This window comes from Struthio camelus, chromosome 1, assembly GCF_040807025.1.
Source record: "Struthio camelus isolate bStrCam1 chromosome 1, bStrCam1.hap1, whole genome shotgun sequence".
Lineage (NCBI taxonomy): Eukaryota > Metazoa > Chordata > Aves > Struthioniformes > Struthionidae > Struthio > Struthio camelus.
In genome coordinates, this window is record NC_090942.1 from 97,070,484 (window position 1) to 97,091,906 (window position 21,423).

The 21,423-nt window shown below is 41.6% G+C and overlaps 1 protein-coding gene across 1 annotated transcript in view; it reads left to right on the forward strand.

Moving 5' to 3' along the window:
* The window catches only part of F5 (coagulation factor V), a 38,568-nt gene that overhangs the window by 2,303 nt on the left and 14,842 nt on the right, over window positions 1–21,423 (forward strand). Inside the window, exons 2-13 of the mRNA XM_068959544.1 lie at window positions 1,049–1,140; window positions 2,477–2,599; window positions 4,956–5,168; window positions 7,511–7,654; window positions 8,542–8,763; window positions 9,452–9,617; window positions 10,720–10,897; window positions 11,994–12,096; window positions 12,450–12,661; window positions 16,369–16,519; window positions 16,949–17,161; window positions 18,947–20,876. Coding sequence (XP_068815645.1) covers window positions 1,049–1,140; window positions 2,477–2,599; window positions 4,956–5,168; window positions 7,511–7,654; window positions 8,542–8,763; window positions 9,452–9,617; window positions 10,720–10,897; window positions 11,994–12,096; window positions 12,450–12,661; window positions 16,369–16,519; window positions 16,949–17,161; window positions 18,947–20,876 — 3,747 coding nt within the window. The remainder of the gene's footprint in view (window positions 1–1,048; window positions 1,141–2,476; window positions 2,600–4,955; window positions 5,169–7,510; window positions 7,655–8,541; window positions 8,764–9,451; window positions 9,618–10,719; window positions 10,898–11,993; window positions 12,097–12,449; window positions 12,662–16,368; window positions 16,520–16,948; window positions 17,162–18,946; window positions 20,877–21,423) is intronic.

A 21,423-nucleotide genomic window follows, 5' to 3' on the forward strand; every position in this document is an offset into this window, starting at 1 on the left:
ATGGCTTCAAAGAGAGCAGAATGAATTGAAACAGGTAGTGCTTCTGCCTGACTCTATTAGTGTGAGGGAATGTCAGAAAGGGATTTATAGCTTTACAAAAAGAGATTTCCTCTTTATGGACCCTGAATGTCACTGTGAAGCAGCCTAACTTTTTATCCCTGCCCAGCCTCTCTATTCATGTGCAGCCTATCAGTTTCCCACTTTCAGATACGTACCTTGCATAACTGAAAGGGCAATATAAAAAAAAGCAAGTGGACTTACTGTTGGATCCAGCGATAGTAAGTGCTAAGAAAATAACCACTAAATGTGAAACTAAATACACACTATTCTCCCTCCAGCCCTCATTTCATTATTACTTCCATTCCAGAAGTGTTTTATGCTGGTTTCCTTCTGCTTGCCTGAGTATTTTCTAAAAATACAGTGGTCTAGAGTGTGTGTGTGAGAGAGAGAAGCATAATCAGTCTAAGGATAATTTACATGTTTCCCAGAAAGCAATTTTCTAACTTGCTGTGAGCACCTTTGATGTTGTCAGGGAACAGTTTTGTGTTTGTCTTGAAAGCACAGCAGCTGCAGACACTTGCTACTAATGCCATTATAGAATCATTGTTGTGAGTCTTAAAGCTCAAGCGTGGGGCTGAGTAAAGAGAAATCCACGTTGTTCTCCCTGCTCTATCAGATACTTTCTAGGTAAACATGGCCGGGGCATCTTTCTCTATGCCTTCTTCCAGAATCTTGGAAGAAAACAAAGATGCGTTCATTTCAGAACCAAAAGGACCTATAGCAACCAGAAGCAAAATGAGGGGCCAACTGTGCTAAGTACTGTAATTGTATCTAATATGAAATAGCCTAGCTCCAGGGTGTCACAGATTTGGCAGAGGGAAAGGGAAAGACAGTACAAAGAGATGGAAAGTGTGATTTGCCTTCAGCAAAATGCGTAAGTGATTAAATACAATGGTAGAATTCATTTTCCGAGATATTTGCTGAACAGCATTGGTGTCTCTGAGAATCTTTGTCCTTTTAATTTTTTTCATAACTCTTCTGGTTTCAGATTGGTACATCCAGATCCTGTGTTTAAGAAAATTGCTTACAGGGAATACGAAGTGGATTTTAAAAAAGAAAAGCCAGCAAATAAATTTGCAGGTAAATCAGAAGGAAATGTTCTGAGATATTTTTGTTTGATGCTTATCTTAAAGCCAGTAACAAGCTAAGCGAGCTCGTATTTTTTTTGTCCGTTGTTTTGCACACCAACCAGATAGCTACAGGGGATGAGGTCTCTGCAGTGCACTAGCCCTTTGAGAGGCTCTAAAGAAGTTGGATTTTTAGGGGCTGCTGCTCAATACTATCTGCAAATCAGTTGCATAGTACAGAGTTTTTTTCCTGAGTTTTCTGCCGCTGGTGAGACTTTCCATACATGTTTAGAATTGTACAGACCAGTCACAGTGATTACACTATGAAATCACATGGAAAGAGCCTAAGATCTGAGACTAAATATGTTTCTGACAGACGAGTAGATAGGAAAAGACAACCATTAGGACAGATGTGAAAGATATCCCCTTACCTTTACCATTTGTTACTACTTGAAGATGCTTTAGATAGGTGGGGATAGGTTCTCATGCCATCCATAAGTATGGTACTTATATTCTGATACTTAGTAGAGTACTTTTATACTTGGCTTGTATGTCACATTAGTAAATAGAATAACTTTAGCTGTTACAGCCACTTAAATTTCAAAGCAAATGTATATGAGGTTGATGGTATCGAATTGTTACAAGTCAGCCTGAAAGGTCTAGTCTGTGATCTGATTGCTTTTAGTTTGGTGCATTCTCCCATCTTTTCTGAAGCCACTGCTTTCTTTTCAGAGAAAGAAATTTACAAAATGGTTTACAAAGAAAGAGACTAACAGGGCAATGGTTGTGTAGCAGGTTACTTCCATTGCTTATTTTGTCACATGGGGGGCAAGCCCATCTTAAAATCTTTTGCAGGCAGTATCTAAAGAAATTTGCAGCATGGAACTGATTATGTTCTTAGATGAAATTCTGTGATTGAAAGATCTTTTTCTTCTGTGACTTCTGGCATTGACAGTGCTACTCAAAGAAATGTGCTTAAATGCCTCTCTAAACTTTTAGACTTTACAATTCCTAATCGACCTCAAAATGAACCTTTTGATAAATATCTGAAAAATAAGCATCTGGACAAAAGCCTTTTTCCAGATCTACCATTTTCCTATGATTCTAAGTTTTAGTTGCCAAATACACAATTTGTAACATTATTGACTAAGAGCTGCAGATGCTAAATTCGCATGTGCCTTTTTACAGGTAAATCTTCATTGTAGTGGTATTATATTCTCTGCCTATGTTTTGTGCAACCTATACTTTAAGGGAGCTTATGTTCCCTGCTGGGGAAGGAGAACTCTTGCTTTCACTAAACATACTATTTTACTCATGTTTTGCTCTCTCCTTATCATGAATAACTACAGGACTTCTGGGACCAACTCTGCGTGCTGAAGTGGGAGATACTTTAGTAGTGCACTTTAAGAACATGGCTGACAAGCCAGTCAGCATTCATCCCCAAGGCATAACTTACAACAAAAAGGCTGAAGGTAAATACTATAAAAACTCCATATTTTGTTCTCTTACTTGTAGACTACTGCATGAAATATAGAGAGGGACCCGGACCAATGTTTGGGGATATGTGTAGCACAAATACCTGTTGATCAAGCGTGGATTAAAACTTTACACTCATTTTTAGATCCTTTCTTGTTCATCACTAGTACTAGGAATATGAGTGTTGTCTGGCATGTATGTTCTCCTGACCAACTCCCTGCCTGTATTTGGTCCTCAGCAACCTGAGGAAGCAACAGTGTTTCATATTTTCCTGCAGGAGCTGAACAACTTACATGCTTGGATAGTAGTAATATAGCCCAATGGCTTTCTAATTTACCACAGTGATTGAAATAGCATTAGCAGGTTTCTAAATACTCAACTTCATGCCATGCAGCCATTTAACCTCATCTAATAGTCAAATTAAGAATGGAACACAGTTTGATGTTGGAACAAGCGTTAGCCAGATAGGCTGCAAAAAACTGCAGTTGCCACAGGAGAGTAAGTGTAATGGTGGAGAGAACTTCTAAAATTCTGTAGGGCTACAAAGATAGCCTGAGCCAGGTGAAGAGACTGACTTTTTAGGTTAGCAGCTAAGAAACTTACTCATCTAGGATGAAGGACATTTTGATTCAAGTCTCTTGTGCTAGAGAAGATGTACTCTTATAAAGGGAAACAGTTTCAGCTGTGGGGATTTATGAGAGGCCTTCCCCCACAGTAACCCTGAAGTTACTATCTTTCCCTAGCTTAAACTGAACAGGGCAAAGAAATGAACCCAGTGCCCCTACTTCTCATATAAAGAGCTCTAACTGTGGCTGTTATGGCAAGGAAGAGTGTGGCCCCAGAAAAGTCTTTGTGTTGAGGAGCATCTGTTTCTTTGGGGTTTTTGGACTTTCCTTCCTCAGTGCAGGTTTTAGTGAAGGAGAAAGGAAGAGAGAGGGATTCTAAACTTTAAAAATTTTGCAGGACAGCAGTGATGTAGAAATGAAGAAGAAAACACTGAGAAAGTCCTCCATGAGTTGATCTGTAGACTGCATGGGGGTTTGACAACTTTGTGACCTTTGAAAGGAGCAGGTGATTAGCTGTTTGCGAAGCAAGTGAACTTCAGGACATTATCTTGCTTCCTCGCATACTGTTTGCAGTAAACATCCACAAAGTTTTCAGAGGACGTAATCCTGTAATTGCAAAATACTCTGTTTCAGTACAGAGTATTCAAACCCTTGAAGTTAGATTTTTAAAAAGTTTCCAAATCCCTTGCTGTGGTATACCTTAAGGCATTACTGGTAAAGGCAGTTGACAGTGTTTATAATATTATTCTAATACTCAGCATTTCATGCCCAGCTTTGTGGTGTTTTGCCCCTGGAACCCTCATTTAGACTAGTGACAAGAGAGCATGATGTGTATCCAGGTTGGAAGTTTAATGCCTGCACCAGCATAGAGTGAGTTTGAACGACTGCCTGTGGCTGTTGGATTGCCCTGCCCTAGGGGCTGAGCCAGAGCTCTAATCAGCAGTTTACAAATTACTATATTGATGATGAAACTGGTTGAAATGTTTTGAACTCTGGAAAAATGTGCGAGAAATACTAATATTCTGAGGGATTAGGAGGCAAAAGTATTTTGTTTTCAGATAAACAGAGAACTAGTTGGAATTTACTGTTGTTGCTTAGTTTTTGTTGGTATCTGCCTTTCAGGGTATTTATTTGAGGGTTTGTTCATTGTATGGGTACAAAAGGAGTTTTGCTTTCATCTCATGGGGTTGAACAGAGTGTATGTTATTGGAAGTGATAAGCAATTCAGTTTGACTATTCTGTTGATTTGCCTTTTGCACCTAGAATTTTGATCACATCTCTGGATCCCCTTTGTGATCTTGCATTTTTGTTGGATATCGTAGGCTAGATTAGTATTTGTGATATTGCTGCCATTTGGATTTGCAATGCCCCAAAGGTATAAGGCGGCAAGGCAGCACTAGCCTGCACAATGGCTGGCTTTATGAGGGATAATCAGAAAGCTGACAAAGTAAGCAATTAGTATTCAACCTCCACAGAATATCAGTGAGTAGAGGCTGCAGCTTCATGCCATCCTAACCCCAATCAGGGCAGTGAAGAGCCCCACCTTTTGGCAGTAACGACTCCTAGGAAATTTGGACTGAGTAAGAAACAGGACAATGGAACAGATGCTTTTATTGATGCTATTCTCACGCACGTTAGTGGAATCTGGAGTCATCCCAGTGAAGGTGAAGTATGATATAGGCAAGAAATAGATCAAGCTTTTTCCTAGTGACTGTAGGAAGGACATTCCATATGCTTTAATTACTCTCCTTCATGCCACCTTTCTGCATGGCTCTTTTCTTGGCAGGTTCCCTATATGATGACAGAACATCATCTGTAGAAAAACAAGATGATGCTGTGCTTCCAGGCCAGGTCTACATGTATGTGTGGGATATTACTGAAGAAGTTGGGCCAGGAGAAGCTGACCTTCCATGTCTTACTTATGCCTATTATTCTCATGAGAACATGGCAATGGATTTTAACTCTGGTCTGATTGGAGCACTGCTTATCTGTAAAAAAGGTAATGAAACACTTTGTGTAATAGGTATCAGCTTTAAGGTAATGTGGTCTCATTTTTAGTAAAATTAAGGTTGTATGATAATGAGGGAAGGTGTATTATTTTCCTTTCCACATATTTACACATAGTGCAAAGAAAATGGTTTTCAACATCTTTTCATATAGATATTAAAATTTTAAATGCTCCCTTTCATACAGATTAGTCCTGTAATTATAGGATGGACAGATAGTGCTATTAATAGAGAGATTTGCCTATGTTAATTGAATTTTCAATTGCTTAACTGTTAAATATATAACTTTAAATGTCCCATCTCACAATAAATATTTTTTAAAACTTCACTTTAAATGGTTCAGCCATTCCAGAGAATAAGGGTAGGAAATAATCATTGCTTTACTCATGCCTTTCAAAGCCTGCCTGATCAAGAGGTTGTAGCTCCCTCTTTTGTTACAAGGATTTGAATCTCAGAACAGTGTGTCTTTTGCTAGTCTTTGGAATATGTCCAAATTAGAACAGATTATAAATCTTTGAAAACTGATGTGCATGTGGTCAGATACTTGAGAGTTTAGCAGTTAGCCTCTGGATTCCACCTCCACTAATACAAACTGGTGTCTTGTAGGACATAAAAATAACTGTTAGGTACGTGCCACAGGTTTGAGGCAAGTCTGAAAGAGTATACTACTGAATAAGCTACTTAGCCTATTTGCTAGTCCCTTGAATCCTAAATTCATCAGGATTATGTAGTCCTCTTTTAGTAGAAGTCGTGTGAGTTACTTAGCTTGGTCCTCTTTCTCTGAAGTTTGAGTCAAACTTTTTATATAGACTGCAGACTGCATGGACTTGGACCTTGAAACTTTCCTGAAAGAAAACATAAAACTAGTTCAGTGTGAGTTGCACAAAGGCACTCTTCTCACTGTTAGACATTCTTTTAATTGCAGGGCGTGCCTGCTTATTATCACCCCAGAGGACTGGCGTCAAGATTAATCATGTTCCTCTCAGAAGTTTTTGGAGAGCTAGTGCTTCTAGTATTATCTAGGATTTGTTTTCGTCCTAATTTTCTTGAGTCTTCTTCTTTCCTTGTGTGAATACACACACACTTTATTCTCTATTGGCAGCATTAATCTGAATGAATGATTTGGAGTTACTTGTTTTCCTTCCTTCCCTGGCTTCTCAAATTCATGGATATATTGTGCGTTGAGATGGGTTGGTTTGATTACTACCTTCAAGGCAATTTGAGCATGTGTTTCTATGTGAAACAAAGGCAAATGCCTAACTACTCAAATTTTTAAGATTTCTGGACCGGATTTCTATGACTGAGCACTGTATGGAGAAGATGGACTCTTAGGCAGATGAGATATTGTAGATGCACAAAAAAGCCTGACACATTATGAGCAACATAGATGGTATAACCTGGGAAGGTTATAAAAAGAGGTCTTTCCAGTTACAGAACTGACTGAACATTCTTTGTATGATAAATTCTCTGTTAATTTGAGACTTCCTTTGTGCAAAAAAGCTGGACTTTGTAGCCTCTCATAAATAAAATAGAATGACATTAAAGGAAACTACTTCCACTGCCAGTGTCTCCTCCTAACTAGAATAATCTGCAGGTTCCCAAATTTTGTAGTTCCTGCAGTCCAAAGAGACATCTATTTTAATCTTGGATTATGTAAATTTATTTAAAGTAGCAAATGGAAGTTTTTGATGTGAGCAAACTGTAGAAAGAATTAGTGAAATCACACCAGCTCTGTGTGGCAGATATTTATATGTCTAAAATGAATTCCACTTGTTGCTAGAAATCACCCCTGTATCACAAACCCTGCTAGTTTCTTATACTTGATTCATTTCTGCAGTATTTGTCAAAGTCTTTCTTATATAAAAGTAGTTTGTGGAGAGGTCTGTCTTATGCATTTTAAAGGAGCTGGTGACCTCAGTGCAGTGCTTGAAAAGGCAGTATTTGCACTTCAGATGACTCTATCATAATTCTTCTTTGCCTTGTTGTCTAAGAGGAGAGGCCGGGGGTCTGAATGGGGACAGAAGGCTGGTCTGCTCTCCTGTTCATTAAGGTGATCCCTGCAGCACATTGCCAGAATTGTCTGAGGCAATTCATTGCCTGCTGCTTAATCTCCTCTAAGAAATTGTAGGCTTTTGGTTTCATGGTTACCCAACCCAAAAGCATTTTCAGAAATAAATTCACTTTATGACCATTCTTAAGATATTTTTCTGGTCAGGCTTAGTCAAAAGATAATAGAGAGGAAGCAAGCTCATTAAGTACACCTGAATGCCATTACACTGATATAGGAACTCCTTCACTTCTGCTAGGATTAAGATCTATTGTTCCTCCTTAACAGGAAGCCTGAAGGAGGACGGATCACAGAAACTTTTCAACAAAGAATATGTGCTGATGTTTGGTGTGTTTGATGAAAACAAAAGTTGGCAAAAGTCATCATCACTGAAGTACACAATTAATGGCTATGCTGATGGGACATTACCAGGTACTGTGCAAGCATGTGCAACCTGAAGTGAGCATTGATGAAGACCGAATATTGCATTTCTTTGCCTTGTCTTGTGCAAGAGAACAGGAATGCAGAGGAATGGGATGCAGCCTTTTTTATAAAGTGGCTGTAAGCATCTGACTCCCAGAGGGGAACCTGTGCCGCTGGAAGGATATCATGCCATTGTGCTGATGCATGCAAAGAACAAGATTACTAACTTTAAAAAATAAGAAATCCCTCTTTCTTTACTCAGCTGATGGGGAGAGAGTGATGTGGTTAATTGAACTGCTGGTTAAGAGCACGTGGAATGCATCAGATGGATAGCTTCCTTCAGGTGGAAAGTCATTTACCATTCATTCATACAACTGAGCAGGAGGACTAGGAAGGTGACAATGGGACTATGCTGCTGTTAGCGTTTTTCCCTTGTTCTCCTAATGAGCTGCATTCATACTTCTCTCCAGTCCATTGAGCAAATAAAAAAGACTGTTGGGTTTTTGTTGTTATTGTTGTTTCTCTTTTAGACAAATGTCATTGGATAGGGTAGTTACTTTCACTAAACCCAGCCTTATGCTTTAGCTTGGCTCCTTGCCTTATTTTCCGAACAAGGACAGATCTGGTGTCTGCAATAGCCTATTGCTTTTCTTCCTTCTTCCCCAGCAACGTATAAGTCAGGTTGTTACGTGAATGTAAGATTTAGACACCTAGTCTTCTACTGACTTCAGAGGATTTTGGTACCTGTTTCATCTTCCTGCTTTTGAAAATTATTCTTCAGGAGCAGGATATTTGTTTATTATTTTGAGCAGACATTCACTTCCGACCTAGAGCGTAGCATAGTGAACTTGCGTGATTTGCCTGCCCTCTGAATCCTGTTCTCCTTTCTCTTTCAGACTTAGAGGCTTGCACCTATGACAACATCAGTTGGCATTTGATAGGAATGAGTTCCAAGCCAGAAATTTTCTCCATTCATATCAATGGTCAGACCATGGAGCAAAGGCATCACCGAGTTTCTGCTGTTAACCTAGTGGGAGGAGCATCAACCACAGTAAACATGACAGTGAGTGAAGAAGGAAGGTGGCTAATATCTTCTCTTGTCCAGAAACATATGCAAGGCAAGGAAACATATATTTACTTGGTATTTTAGAGGTTGTATTTTAATTCTGTATGTCCCAAAGGGCTTCTGCCTTTTTGCAGTGGTACAGTTACTACCTTTCAGATGATTGACATTTCACTAAGAAATCACCGGAGACAGGGCATTAGAACTTCAGGATGAACTAAAAGGCATTATTCTCTGCAGCTTTACTGCTGTGTGCAGATCATAGAGCAGCAATGAGTCAGAATTGCAACTTTTAAGTCTCTGGGAGGTGTTCAGATAAACAGCGTTATAAAAAGGATCACTTTCAGCTGAGGACCACTCAATCTGATGAAAATATTTGCTGTGCATCTTTTGAAAGTGTATGTTTCCCTCTTAGCAGTGATCAGAATTCTGCTCTAAAGATTCAGAGGAATCTCTCTCTTACACGAGCTGAAAGACGTTTTAAAAAAGATAGGGAAAAGATAGCTTTCTATGAATTCAGCTGGTGTGTTGAAAGAGCACTAGTTGTGTGAGCTGCTGTGTTCCACTTGATTGATATGGGCTTCTCAAAAGGTCCTAACCTACATGCTTACAGTCTTTTCAAGCCTGAAAAGATGACGAGTGGCTTGCAAGGAGCCTAAGCTAAGGAAACAAGAAATGCAGTGGAAGTGGTAAGGGTGCATAAAATTAAAAATCCCTGTGGTACTCTGCTTCTTTTCAATTAGCTGGACTGCACGGTTACCTCAGTATAAGAGGCTGTGAGGACAAAGAGGTGAAGAAGAAGAGTCTGTCCCTTAGAGAACGCCTTATGGTCAAGAATTGGGAGTATTTCATTGCTGCAGAAGAAGTTACTTGGGATTATGCCCCAAGTATTCCAGACAGCCTTGATAGGTAAAATAACACTTCATGTTATGTTGACAAAGTATTAACTTGGAATCACAGGATAGTTTAGGCTGGAGGAGACCTCTGGAGGTCATCTGCCACTCTGAGAAGGGCCAACTTCAGCATTAGATCCAACTGTAAAGTTGGACCAATTACAAAGGGTCTTGTCCAGGTGAGTTTTCAGTTATCTCCAAGGATAGGTACTCTGCAACCTTTCTGGGTGTATGCTCAACCTCACTATGAAAAAGTTTTTCCTTTTATCTAATCAGACTTTCCTGTGTTGCAACTTGTGCCCGTTTCCTCACATCCTTTTGCGAACAACTCTGAGAAGAGTTCCGTTTTCTCTGTAACCTAACACTAGGTATTTGAAGATAAAAATAAGATGCTCCCTTAAAATGCTCCCTTAACGCTCTCTTTTCAAGGCTGCCTGTGTGTGGTGCTCTAGCCCTCTAATCACCTTGGTAGCTCTCCACTGGACTCCATCACGTCAACATCTTTCTTTTGCTGGGAGCCCTAAACTGGACACTTTCTTCTACCTCTAATGGGGAGCCCAAAACATAAAGATGGCTTAGGAAATACCCTATCTAGCATGCAAACCAAATTCCTAAAGAGAAAAGGAGGGAGGGAATACTTCTGGAGAAGAGGAGTTTTAAAAAGGTCAGTATAATAAAGTGTTTAGGGAATGGGACAAAAGAGAAGTCTCTCTATAAATAATCTTTGCGTAGCACCAAGAGTAGATGCAGTAAAAGTCTTAATAAATAAGTGTATTGGGATATTTTGTTCAACTTATCTGTAAGATACATGAGGTCATGGTACACAATGCTGCCAGCACATTGTATGGACAAATCTGTGCTCCGACAATCCTTCGCTGCTGGAGCACTGTTGACACTTGCCGTTCAAGGATCAACTATAGGACCTCTTATTTCATCCTGGTAATTAGTGAGATCCTAAAACACAAATAGCATTCCAAGCTTCTTCTAATCTAATTTACCCTCCCCGCCCCCCAAGCACTCTGGAAGTTTATACCAGTTTCTTAACTAACAGTTCTGCATTCTAGTAGATGTCACTATTCAGGTTGTGTTGATCATTTATCTTTTCCTGTATTTTTAAGGCACTATAAAACACAGCACTTGGACAACTTCTCAAATCTCATAGGTAAAAAGTATAAAAAGGCTATTTTCAGGCAGTATACAGATGCAAGCTTCACCAAGCGTCTGGAAAATCCTCGACCCAAGGAAACAGGAATTTTGGGCCCTATTATCAGAGCTCAGCTCAATGACAAAGTCAAAGTAAGTGATATCAATTCAGAGATTATTTATAATGTGGCAGGTTTTCTGTTGGGCAAAGACCCATACAACCTAGTTTGATTTATATTTTTGGAAAATAATATAGCTAATATTGCAAAAATTGGCCCTATTAAAAGGTACAATTGCAAGTGACAGACTTAAGGTTAAATTTTTCGTCACTCTCTCTATAATTTCCGTGACTGTGTTTTATTTACAACATAAACACATTTCATTCACACTCTTTACAGAGTGTATTTATATGTTGAAGCTGGTTCAAAATGAACAAACTTAGGTACAGCTGGACTTCTCAGGAAATTCAGAGCTGAGGTTAAACTTCATGAGCCCCTCATTGCTAATGTTGTTTCTTTTTTTCTGGCAACAGTACTCACTTTTCATAGTTAAAAGTTTTTTTCATGGAGTTATCAAGTGAAACTACAAAGCATTTGCATTAAAAGCTTGTGCTGCTGTTTTGCAGTGTCACGTCCTCTTGCCTTTCTGTTGTCACTTAGTGATATATCACAAAGCTTCATGGCCCTTAGTTGCCACTATGACTCTGTGACACTGACTTTGAATTTAGCACAATGTGTCTTCTTTTTTTTTTTTTTTTTTTTTTTTTTTTGCTTTCATCCAGGGGAGTTTGCTTTCATCCAGGCAGGGGAGTTGGCCTTTCCTTCCCACTTCCCCTTTGGGTCCTGGAACCTGGGAAAAGATTTTTTTTTAATTATTTTTCTCCCATATTGAAGATTCTTAGGAACTTTAATCAATAATTTCATACTCCTTGAGGCAATATGTGCCTAGGAGCTGGAAGAAGACATATACTTTTTAGATTTACTTTTAGATTTACCAGGCAGAAGCAGCTGAACCCCACTCCATGAGGTCTACAAAGCCTAGCAGCAGGAGGATCCTGTTAGGTGCCAGCAGCATTTGGACTGTAGATTATATTACCAGATGGTGTTTTAAGGCATCTCCTTCTCTTTCCAGTACTTCTACAGGGCTGAAACCAGACAAATTCTATTGTAGCTGGAACTTTTAGTAAGGTATTCAGACAAGGATTTCCTGAATACTAAGCTCATTCTTTTTCACTTCTTTTTCAATATAGATTGTATTCAAAAATAAGGCCAGTCGACCCTACAGCATTTACTTCCATGGAGTGACACTTTCAAAGAATGCAGAAGGAGCTAGTTATCCCCTGGGTACCACAAGTAAGAAATGAATGGATCACATTTTGCATATCACTGACTGTTATGGAGGGTTTGAAAGGGATGTGGATAGAGTTGCAGGACTGGGAAAGCTGAAGTCTCTGCTCTTCCTTTACTGACTTGTTTTGCCTTACGGAGAAACAAAGGTATTGTATGCAAAACATAGACATTGGCATCTCATTTTTCTGTTCTTGTCTGTGATTATAGAGAGAGGCTAGACTGAACTTCAGTTATCCTGAAGTAGCTTCAAATGGCAAAACTGCGCTGCTTTTATTAAAAGGTGTAACCTGACACTATCTAAAGATCTGGCACCAAGTTTGTATCATCATTTTTCTCTCTCTTCATTTTTCCTTCAGGCAACAGCACCCAGAGTACAGGAATTCAGCCAGGGAAGACCCACACGTATGAATGGAAAATTGCTAAAACAGATCAACCCACTGCACAGGATGCACAGTGTATTACAAGGCTATACCATAGTGCTGTAGATATTGAGAGAGATATAGCCTCTGGACTGATTGGCCCACTTCTGATTTGTAAAAGTGAATCACTGAACCAGAAGGGTGTGCAGGTAACATGTTAGGCAACATTACAGAGACAGATTCTGCTCAGTAATATTATTTGAACTATGATAGAATTTAGTTCCGCTTGCCCTCTGCTTAATGTGCTGTAGAAGAGCTATAAAACTAATAGGTTTCTGAAGAAAAGACTTGAAGAAACAGTTCACAGAAAGGTTTAGGTTGGAAGGGACCTCTGGAGATCATCTAGTCCAACCTCCCGGCTCAAGCAGGGTCCTCTACAGCATATTTCCCAGGGTCACATCCAGACAGGTTTTGAATATCTCCAGCGAAGGAGACTCCACTACCTCTCTGGGCAACCTGTTCCAATGCGCTGTCACCCTCACAGTCAAGAAGTTTTTCCTCAGGTTTAGATGGAACTTCCTGTGGTTCCGTTTCTGCCCATTGCCTCTTGTCCTGTCACTGGGCACCACGGAGAAGAGACTGGCCTCATCCTCTTGACACCCTCCCTTCAGATACTTGTACACATTGATGAGATTGCCTCTCAGTCTTCTCTTCTCCAGGCTGAACAGGCCCAGCTCTCGCAGCCTTTCTTCAGAGGAGAGATGCTCCAGTCCCCTCATCATCTTTGTCGCCCTCCGCTGGACTCTCTCCAGTAGCGCCATGTCTCTCTTGTGCTGGGGAGCCCAGAATTGGACACAGGACTCCAGGTGAGGCCTCCCCAGGGCTGAGGAGAGGGGCAGGATGACCTCCCTCCACCTGCTGGCAACACTCTGCCTAATGCAGCCCAGGATCCCATTGGCCTTCTTGGCCACAAGGCCACATTGCTGGCTTATGGTCAACTTGTTGTCCACCAGCACTCCCAGGTCCTTCTCGGCAGAGCTACTTTCCAGCAGGTCAACCCCCAGCCTGCACTGGGGCATGGGGTTATTCCTCCCGAGGTGCAGGAGCCTGCACTTGCCTTTGTTGAACTTCAGGAGGTTCCTCTCTGCCCATCTCTCCAGCCTGTTGAGGTCCCTCTGAAGGGCAGCACAGCCTTCTGGTGGGTCAGCCACTCCCCCCAGTTTCGTATCATCAGCAAACTTGCCGAGGGTGCACTCTGTGCCTTCCTCCAGGTCATCGATGCATACATTGAACAAGACTGGACCCAGGACTGACCCCTGGGGGACACCGCTAGCTCCAGGCCTCCAACTAGACTCTGCACCACTGACCACAGCCCTCTGAGCTCTGCCATCCAGCCAGTTCTCCATCCACCTCACCGTCCACTCATCTAACCCACACTTCCTGAGCTTACCTAGGAGGATGTGATGGGAGACAGTGTCAAAAGCCTTGCTGAAGTCCAGGGAGACAACATCCACTGCTCTGCCCCTCGTCTACCCAGCCAGTCATTCCATCCTAGAAGGCTATCAGATCGGTCAAGCATGATTTCCCTCTGGTGAATCCATGCTGACTACTCCTGATCACCTTCTTGTCCTCCAGATGCTTAGTGAGGACCTCCAGGAGGAGCTGTTCCATCACCTTTCCAGGGATGGAGGGGAGGCTGACAGGCCTGGAGTTTCCTGGCTCCTCCTCCTCGCCCTTTTGGAAGACTGGCGTGGCATTGGCTTTCTTCCAGGCCTCAGGCACCTCTCCTGATCTCCAGGACCTGTCCAAGAGGATGGAGAGTGGCCTAGCGATAACATCCGCCAGCTCCCTCAGCACTCGTGGATGCATCCCATCGGGGCCCATGGATTTATGGATGTCAAGTTTGGACAAATGATCTCTAACCTGATCCTCCTCCACCAAGGGAGAGTCTTCCTTTCTCCAGCCTTCCTCTCTTGTCCCCAGGGTCTGGAATTCCTGAGGACTGGCCTTAGCAGTGAAGACGGAAGCAAAGGCGGCATTCAATAACTCTGCCTTCTCCGTATCCTTCGTCACCAGGGCACCCGCCCCATTCAGCAGCGGGCCGACGTTTTCCCTAGTCTTCCTTTTGCTATTGATGTAGTTGAAGAACCCCTTCTTGTTGTCCTTGACATCCCTTGCCAGATTTAATTCCAAACGGGCCTTAGCCTTCCTTGTCACATCCCTGCACACTCTGACAACGTCCCTGTATTCCTCCCAAGTGGCCCGTCCCCTTTCCCCCATTCTGTAGACTTCCTTCTTCTGTTGGAGTTTTGCCAGCAGTTCCTTGCTCATCCATGCAGGTCTCCTGCCCGCTTTGCTGGACTTCCCACTCAGAGGGATGCACCCATCTTGAGCCTGGAGGAGGTGACGCTTGAATATTAACCAGCTTTCTTGGACCCCTCTTCCTTCTAGGGCCCTACCTCACGAGATTCCCCTAAGTAGGTCCCTGGAGAGGCCAAAGTTAGCTCTCCTGAAGTCCAGGGTCGCGATCCTACTTATTGCCCTGCTCCCTCCTCGTAGGATCCTGAACTCCACTGCAGCCAAGGCTGCCCCCAACCTTCACGTCTCCAACTAGACCTTGTTTGTTTGTTAGCACAAGGTCTAGCAGCGCACCTCTCCTCGTTGGCGTCTCCACCGCCTGGGTCAAGAAATTATCATCAATGCTTTGCAGGAACCTCCTGGACTGTTTGTGTCTGGCTGTGCTGTCTTCCCAGCAGGTGTCAGGGTGGTTGAAGTCTCCCATGAGAACCAGGGCCTGTGATCGTGAGGCTACTTCCAGCTGCCTGTAGAAGGCCTCATCGACGACTTCTTCCTGATCAGGTGGCCTGTAGTAAACCCCCACCACCATGTCGCCCCGTGTTAGCCTGCCCTTTAATCCTTGCCCATAGGCTCTCAACTTGCTCTTCATCCACCCCCAGGCAGAGCTCCACACATTCTAGTTGCTCCCTCACGTAAAGAGCGACTCCACCACCTCGCCTTCCTGGCCTGTCTTTCCTAAAAAGCACGTAGCCATCCGTGACAGCATTCCAGTCATGCGAACTATCCCACCATGCCTCTGTCACTGCAATGAGATCATGGCCCTGTGACCGCACACAGATCTCTAACTCTTCCTGTTTATTCCCCATGCTGCATGCATTGGTATACAGGCATTTCAGAGAGCCAGTCAAGCATGCAAGCTTCCCAGGAGAGGTGCAAGAGGAGCCTCCATAGCCATGTTCCACGCTGCCTCCCCTGGAGACAGCGTTCTCTCATTGTCTGTAGTGGGTAGAGGAATCACATTCTGATTTTCCCAGTAAGAGCAGCATTTCAACAAGAAGTGAGCCTGATTTTAAAGTCTGGTTCTAGAGATGATAATAAACTTTCCTGCCTCTATTATACCCTCACGCTCTAAAGACATTTTGATCTGAGCTTGTCCCTCTCTGTAACAGATGTAACCCAAAAAGGTCTGACAGTCTCAGACATCGCTGAATCCAGAGCAACACAAACAGTTTCGAGGAGTTCTGGGAAAGCAATTCTTCTCTTTTTCATCCATGGAAACCTTGCTTGGCAAAGGTTTGAACGTTGCTTGAGAGAAAAAATGTTGAAAGCTTATGTTTAGGATAAACCAGGAGCCCAGCACTTTTACAGAGAGGCCAGTTGCATATCAATTGCATATCAACCGTGCTAGTGGCTTGCACAGTGTCCCACCATGGGCTGGTTGCAGCAATAACAGTATCACCTTGAAGTCCTGACACCGTGGTCCCTCTCACTTAGTCCCTGGATCTTACGAACCTCAGCTCTGGTAGAGCTTGTTGTTTACATATGGATAGTAGATTTGGGTCCTTAATACATGTCACTGCTCATAAAATGTAACTGTACTGTATTGTTTGTCTTTCAGAAAAAAGCAGATGGGGAGCAGCAGGCAATGTTTGCTGTGTTTGATGAAAATAAGAGCTGGTACATAGAGGATAACATCAAGGACTACTGCAGCAACCCTGCCAGTGTTAAAAGGGATGACCCCAAGTTCTATAACTCGAACATAATGCACAGTGAGTGCAAAAACAAGCTGAAGATTATAAAAACTCATGTGAGCCTAAGCATTCAATGATTGCCCATTCTCAGATGTAGTGCACATAGAGAATTCTTTAGAGGGACAGTGATTGTCTAACCAGGACAGGCGCTACTGTATAGAGACTTGCAATATTTCAGGAACTAGACTAGCTTTGGGCCCTGAAGGCAAGGGTTATTTAAGTTTGACACAGCATCCTGCTGATAAGAGATACTATTTCCAGAGCTGGAATCTTCATCAAGGCTCTTGTGGTTTCAGCCCTGGGCCAGTCTCTCTTATGGTACAAATGTGAGTCCAATTCAGTGAACTGATGTCAAAGAACAGGAACTTTTAAAATTCTGATTCTTTAACTTTTAAATTGGTGAGGCATGAAAATATTTAGACCACTTTTGTTTCATTTTCTTTTTAGCAATAAATGGCTATGTGTCTGACAGCAGTGAAATCCTTGGATTTTGCCAAGATAATGTGGTTCAGTGGCACTTCTCCAGTGTTGGCACTCATGATGAGATTGTCTCTGTTCGCCTTTCTGGGCATTCTTTTCTGTATCAAGGGAAATATGAGGATGTGTTGAACCTTTTCCCAATGAGTGGAGAATCAGTCACAGTGGAAATGGACAATGTTGGTAAGTGGCAAGACTAGAGTGTCTATTTCACAGCCCCTCTAAGACTTTCTTTAATTTCTAGTCCATAAGGATTTATCCAAATAGGAAGGCTTTATGGATAAACACAGTGACAGAAAATCTTGATTCATTCCTCAAAGTGACTGATGTGTATGGAGTTCTGTTGTCTACACAAACTTGGTTCATATCATAGTTGTATACTATACTGTGGCTTTTTTAGTTTATCTGTTTCACCCCACAGTTAATATTAGGGTTAGCAGAGTCATTTTAGGGCAATTTTAAGATTACCAATGGGAACGGTCCAGTATCAATTCTACTGCATGATGTGTGTATCAGTTAGTTAAAATGGGCCAAAAACTGTCAAATTATGGTAGTTGCTGTTGAATAAAGTGGCTACACTTCACTTCAGGCTTGTGGTCATTTCAGAACAGTAAAGTCTGCCATACTGAATCAGACCACTTGTCTATCAGTATCCCTTTCCATCACCATTCTGTGATCTCAGTATCTAATAGGATTAATAACAGATCTTGAAAAGATGACACTAGAAGTCATGTAGTGCACATGTCGTTACCTGTCGAAGGGCAGAGATTCCTCCTCGTTGAAGTATGTGAGTGTTGGTGATGGTCTTAAAACCCTAAAGGGTTTAGATGTGTTTATCCTATTTTGCAATACTGATTAATGTTTATCTTTTGTCTGTTTAATTCTTTAGGCCTTCCAGACTTATTTTCAGTGATCTCACTGCCTCAAGACCTTGTCAATTTAAAAATGCATTACAAGTTATGTGGATTTTTTTATTATTTAAGACTAGGGAATCATTAAAACTCCATCAAACTTGATAGATACTTCTCCAGTAATGGAGCTGTACTTTTCCCTGGTTTTGATATGTGATCTGTTCTTTCCACCTAAGCTGTTTTCTTTTGTCAATTTGTTATTGCCGTTGGATATGAGGAAAGCTATGCAGGTCACTAAAGTCTGATAAAAACAGAAAAATTATATCTGACCTTTTTATTAAAAGACTATTTTTCTCAGACTCTGTCATTCTGTATTTTGTCGTTTCTGTTAGTTCTAAAAGCAAGCTATAACAAGCAAAGAACTTGATCTGATGCCACTTAGGGAAAGAGATGTTATAATGTTCTCTGCAGATCCTGATTTCAAATGGAGAACTTAAGTTCTAACTTGAAGGTTCTAATAAGTCCTCCAAAAACTAGTCATTTAGATGCTCAGATTGGCAACTTAACGTTTTACATCCAGACTCAAAATCCCAGTTACTTCATTATTCTTTTAAAGATTGTCCTGCTTTTTAGTCACTCAAAGGGTTTTTGAAATACAATGTGTTTGTCAAATGTTTGTGAACATTGTCTCAGAAAATGTTGTGGACAGAATTCTTTTTGCTCTGTGGCAATGCATACAACACTAAGGATGGACAAAATTTGAACTTTTTAGTAAAAAGACCCCAAGTTTAGATCAAGATCTAAACAGAGGACCCTTTATATCATTTCTTTCTTCCCCTTTCATTTCCATCTCTCTTTCATGGTATATGTTTGGACTCGGGTCCTATTTACAGCTTAATCTGTGGAGAAGAGCTCCAGCTCTTATATGTATTTATTTATATGTATTAATTATTTTTTATTATAGTGGGAGCTCATAGGAATCCCAGCTGAGGATCAGCACTCAGTTGTGGCAGGAGCTGTAGAAACAGAGCAATTTGCCCTGACCGTTTACATGATGGGCAAGGTTAACTCCCATAAATAATGCATATTAGGAAAACAATTTTTGTTTTAATTGCAGGTACTTGGCTTTTAGCATCCTGGGGTACCCCAGAGATGAGTTACGGCATGAGGCTGAGATTCAGAGATGCTAAATGTGACAATGAGGAAGATTACTCATATGACGTTATGGATTTTGCTTCCACCAAGACCGTTAAAAATGCTCTTTCCACCTCAGTTGAAGATGAGGGAGGAGAAGAAGGTGAGAAAGAGGACTTGGATTATCAGGACTACCTGGCCGCTGCTTACTCCATCCGAAGCTCAAGGAAGTCAGAAGGCAATGAAGAAACACAAAACCTTACAGCACTGGCCTGGGAACAGTACTCTGGCACTGACGCTGCGAGTTCTGAGATGGCCGTTGGCTCAGGTCTAACATCTATAAATAGCAGTGAATCTGCAAACTCCTACATGTTCTTAGAAAGTCGTATCACTCCTCTTCCCCTAACTGCGGCTGAAACATTCCAGTCAAATCACACATCAGTCACAGCAGAAGGGGATGTGTTTTTGACTCGCTCAAGTGATGGAAAGCCTGACTTGGTATTTGAGAATAGAAGCCAAAGCAATTATGGAATAGATCATAGTAATATGTCTGCAGGTGAACACTTGCTGAGCAATGGGGAAGCCCAAATGAAAATTGCCGAAGAGCTTCTCACTGGTGGAAAGGACAGTCAATTTTTTTCAGAAGAACATCAGGAGGAAAGCACAGGAGGAGGAAATGATAACATTGATCATAAAAGGAACAGGCGAAACTCACTGGCCACTAAATTTTACTCCATCCAAAAGATGAACGCCCTTCTAAGTCATGTACGAAATAAAAATGTCTCATTCTCTGACAGGACAAATGCACCTCATTCCATGCATCATCTGGAGAACACAACCAATATAGCCATGGTGGGAACTGGCCAGCTTCCGAGTGATTATGATGATGAACTGGAAGAGGAGGAAACTAAGATGGGAAATGCCATGCATGCAATTAACTTCACACTTGCTTTGGAACTCACTGTAGAAAGAAACGGGTCTAACACACACAGCCTCTCTGGACTCAACCTATCCAAAGATAAACAGGCAGACACTTCTTTAGATGATCCATTAGGTGATATAAGCCCTAATTCCAGCCCTGCAATAGTGAAGAACTTATTTGAAGCATCATTGCCCAGGACTGTCAAGTATTCATCTAAGATGACAAACGAGGAATGGAATTTGGTCTCTGCAAAGGAGAGTCTGGGATTAGAGGCAAATTTAGATAAATCTGTTAGTGGTAAATTAAATCATGGTAGCAGAAATGGTACAGTATTCCTAAGCGAGAAGCATATGAAGAAGTACTCGCATCTAATGGAAGGGAAACAGAGAGGGAGCCACATGCACCCAACTCGGAAAGGAAAGGAGAGGAACAAGAATGATACTTTGAGTACATTTGGAACCTTCATCAAGACTCGAAGGAAGAAAAAAGAATATCCGAAGAATGCTCACTTGCTGAGCCCAAGGAGTAAAAAGCCGCTCAGACTCACCAAGCCTACTGTGAAGTTCAACTGCACGTTGTTCCCAAGTGAGACCAACCACACAACACCACCATGTTACTTTAACACAACGGGGACACCCAATGCTGCCAGCCATACAGTGCATCTGAGCAGAGCCAACCACGAAGGGTTGGCAAACTACACGCTGACCCCACGACAGTTTAAACCATCCATCATGATTGGACTTCCCCATGAAAATGGGGACTATGAATATTTTACAGGAGACTTTTACAGTGAGGAAACATCAGGTGATGAATATGAATACCATTATGTGACCTTTGAAGACCCATACATGACAGACCCAAAAGTGAATATCAAAGAACAACGTAATCCAGATACTATTGCTGGACATTACCTGCGTAGCAAAGGGAATGAGAGGAGATACTACATTGCAGCTGAAGAGGTTTTGTGGGACTATGCAGGATTTCAAAAAAGGTTTGGCTAAATCCTTTGCTTTCGTTTGGCACACCATCCTAATACATGCTAGGAGAATATGGGTTCAGATGCGGATAAAATTAAAAGCATCTATAATGCGCAATGTGATTGGCAACATTTCAGTTACAGAACCCTGTGGATTTTCCTTGGAAGGTGGGGAACCACTTAGAAATGTTATATGGAGAAATTACTGTAAGTAAGAACAGCAAAAGTAAGAACTCTGTTTTTCCTTAGCCCCCTTTCGTAGATTCACTAGAAACAGTCTTTAAAACAAAAGTTGAAAAACCTACCGTAACAGGTAGGTAGGGGAATTTCCAGTTAGTTTTGCTGTACTTGAATGAGCTGTTTTACTTTCACCTTGAGTTCTTGAATGCTAAAGAAGAGATAGGATAGAGACTTGTTTGTACAAAGTCTTTCCAGGAATTAAATGGACTGAATGACCTAATATAGAAAGGGTGTGCTTATAAGCAGAGTGAAATGACGCAGTTTCTAGCATTAGCAAGAAGTTGTTCTAGTGTCTCAGTTTTGTGCTCTAAAATTGGATAAT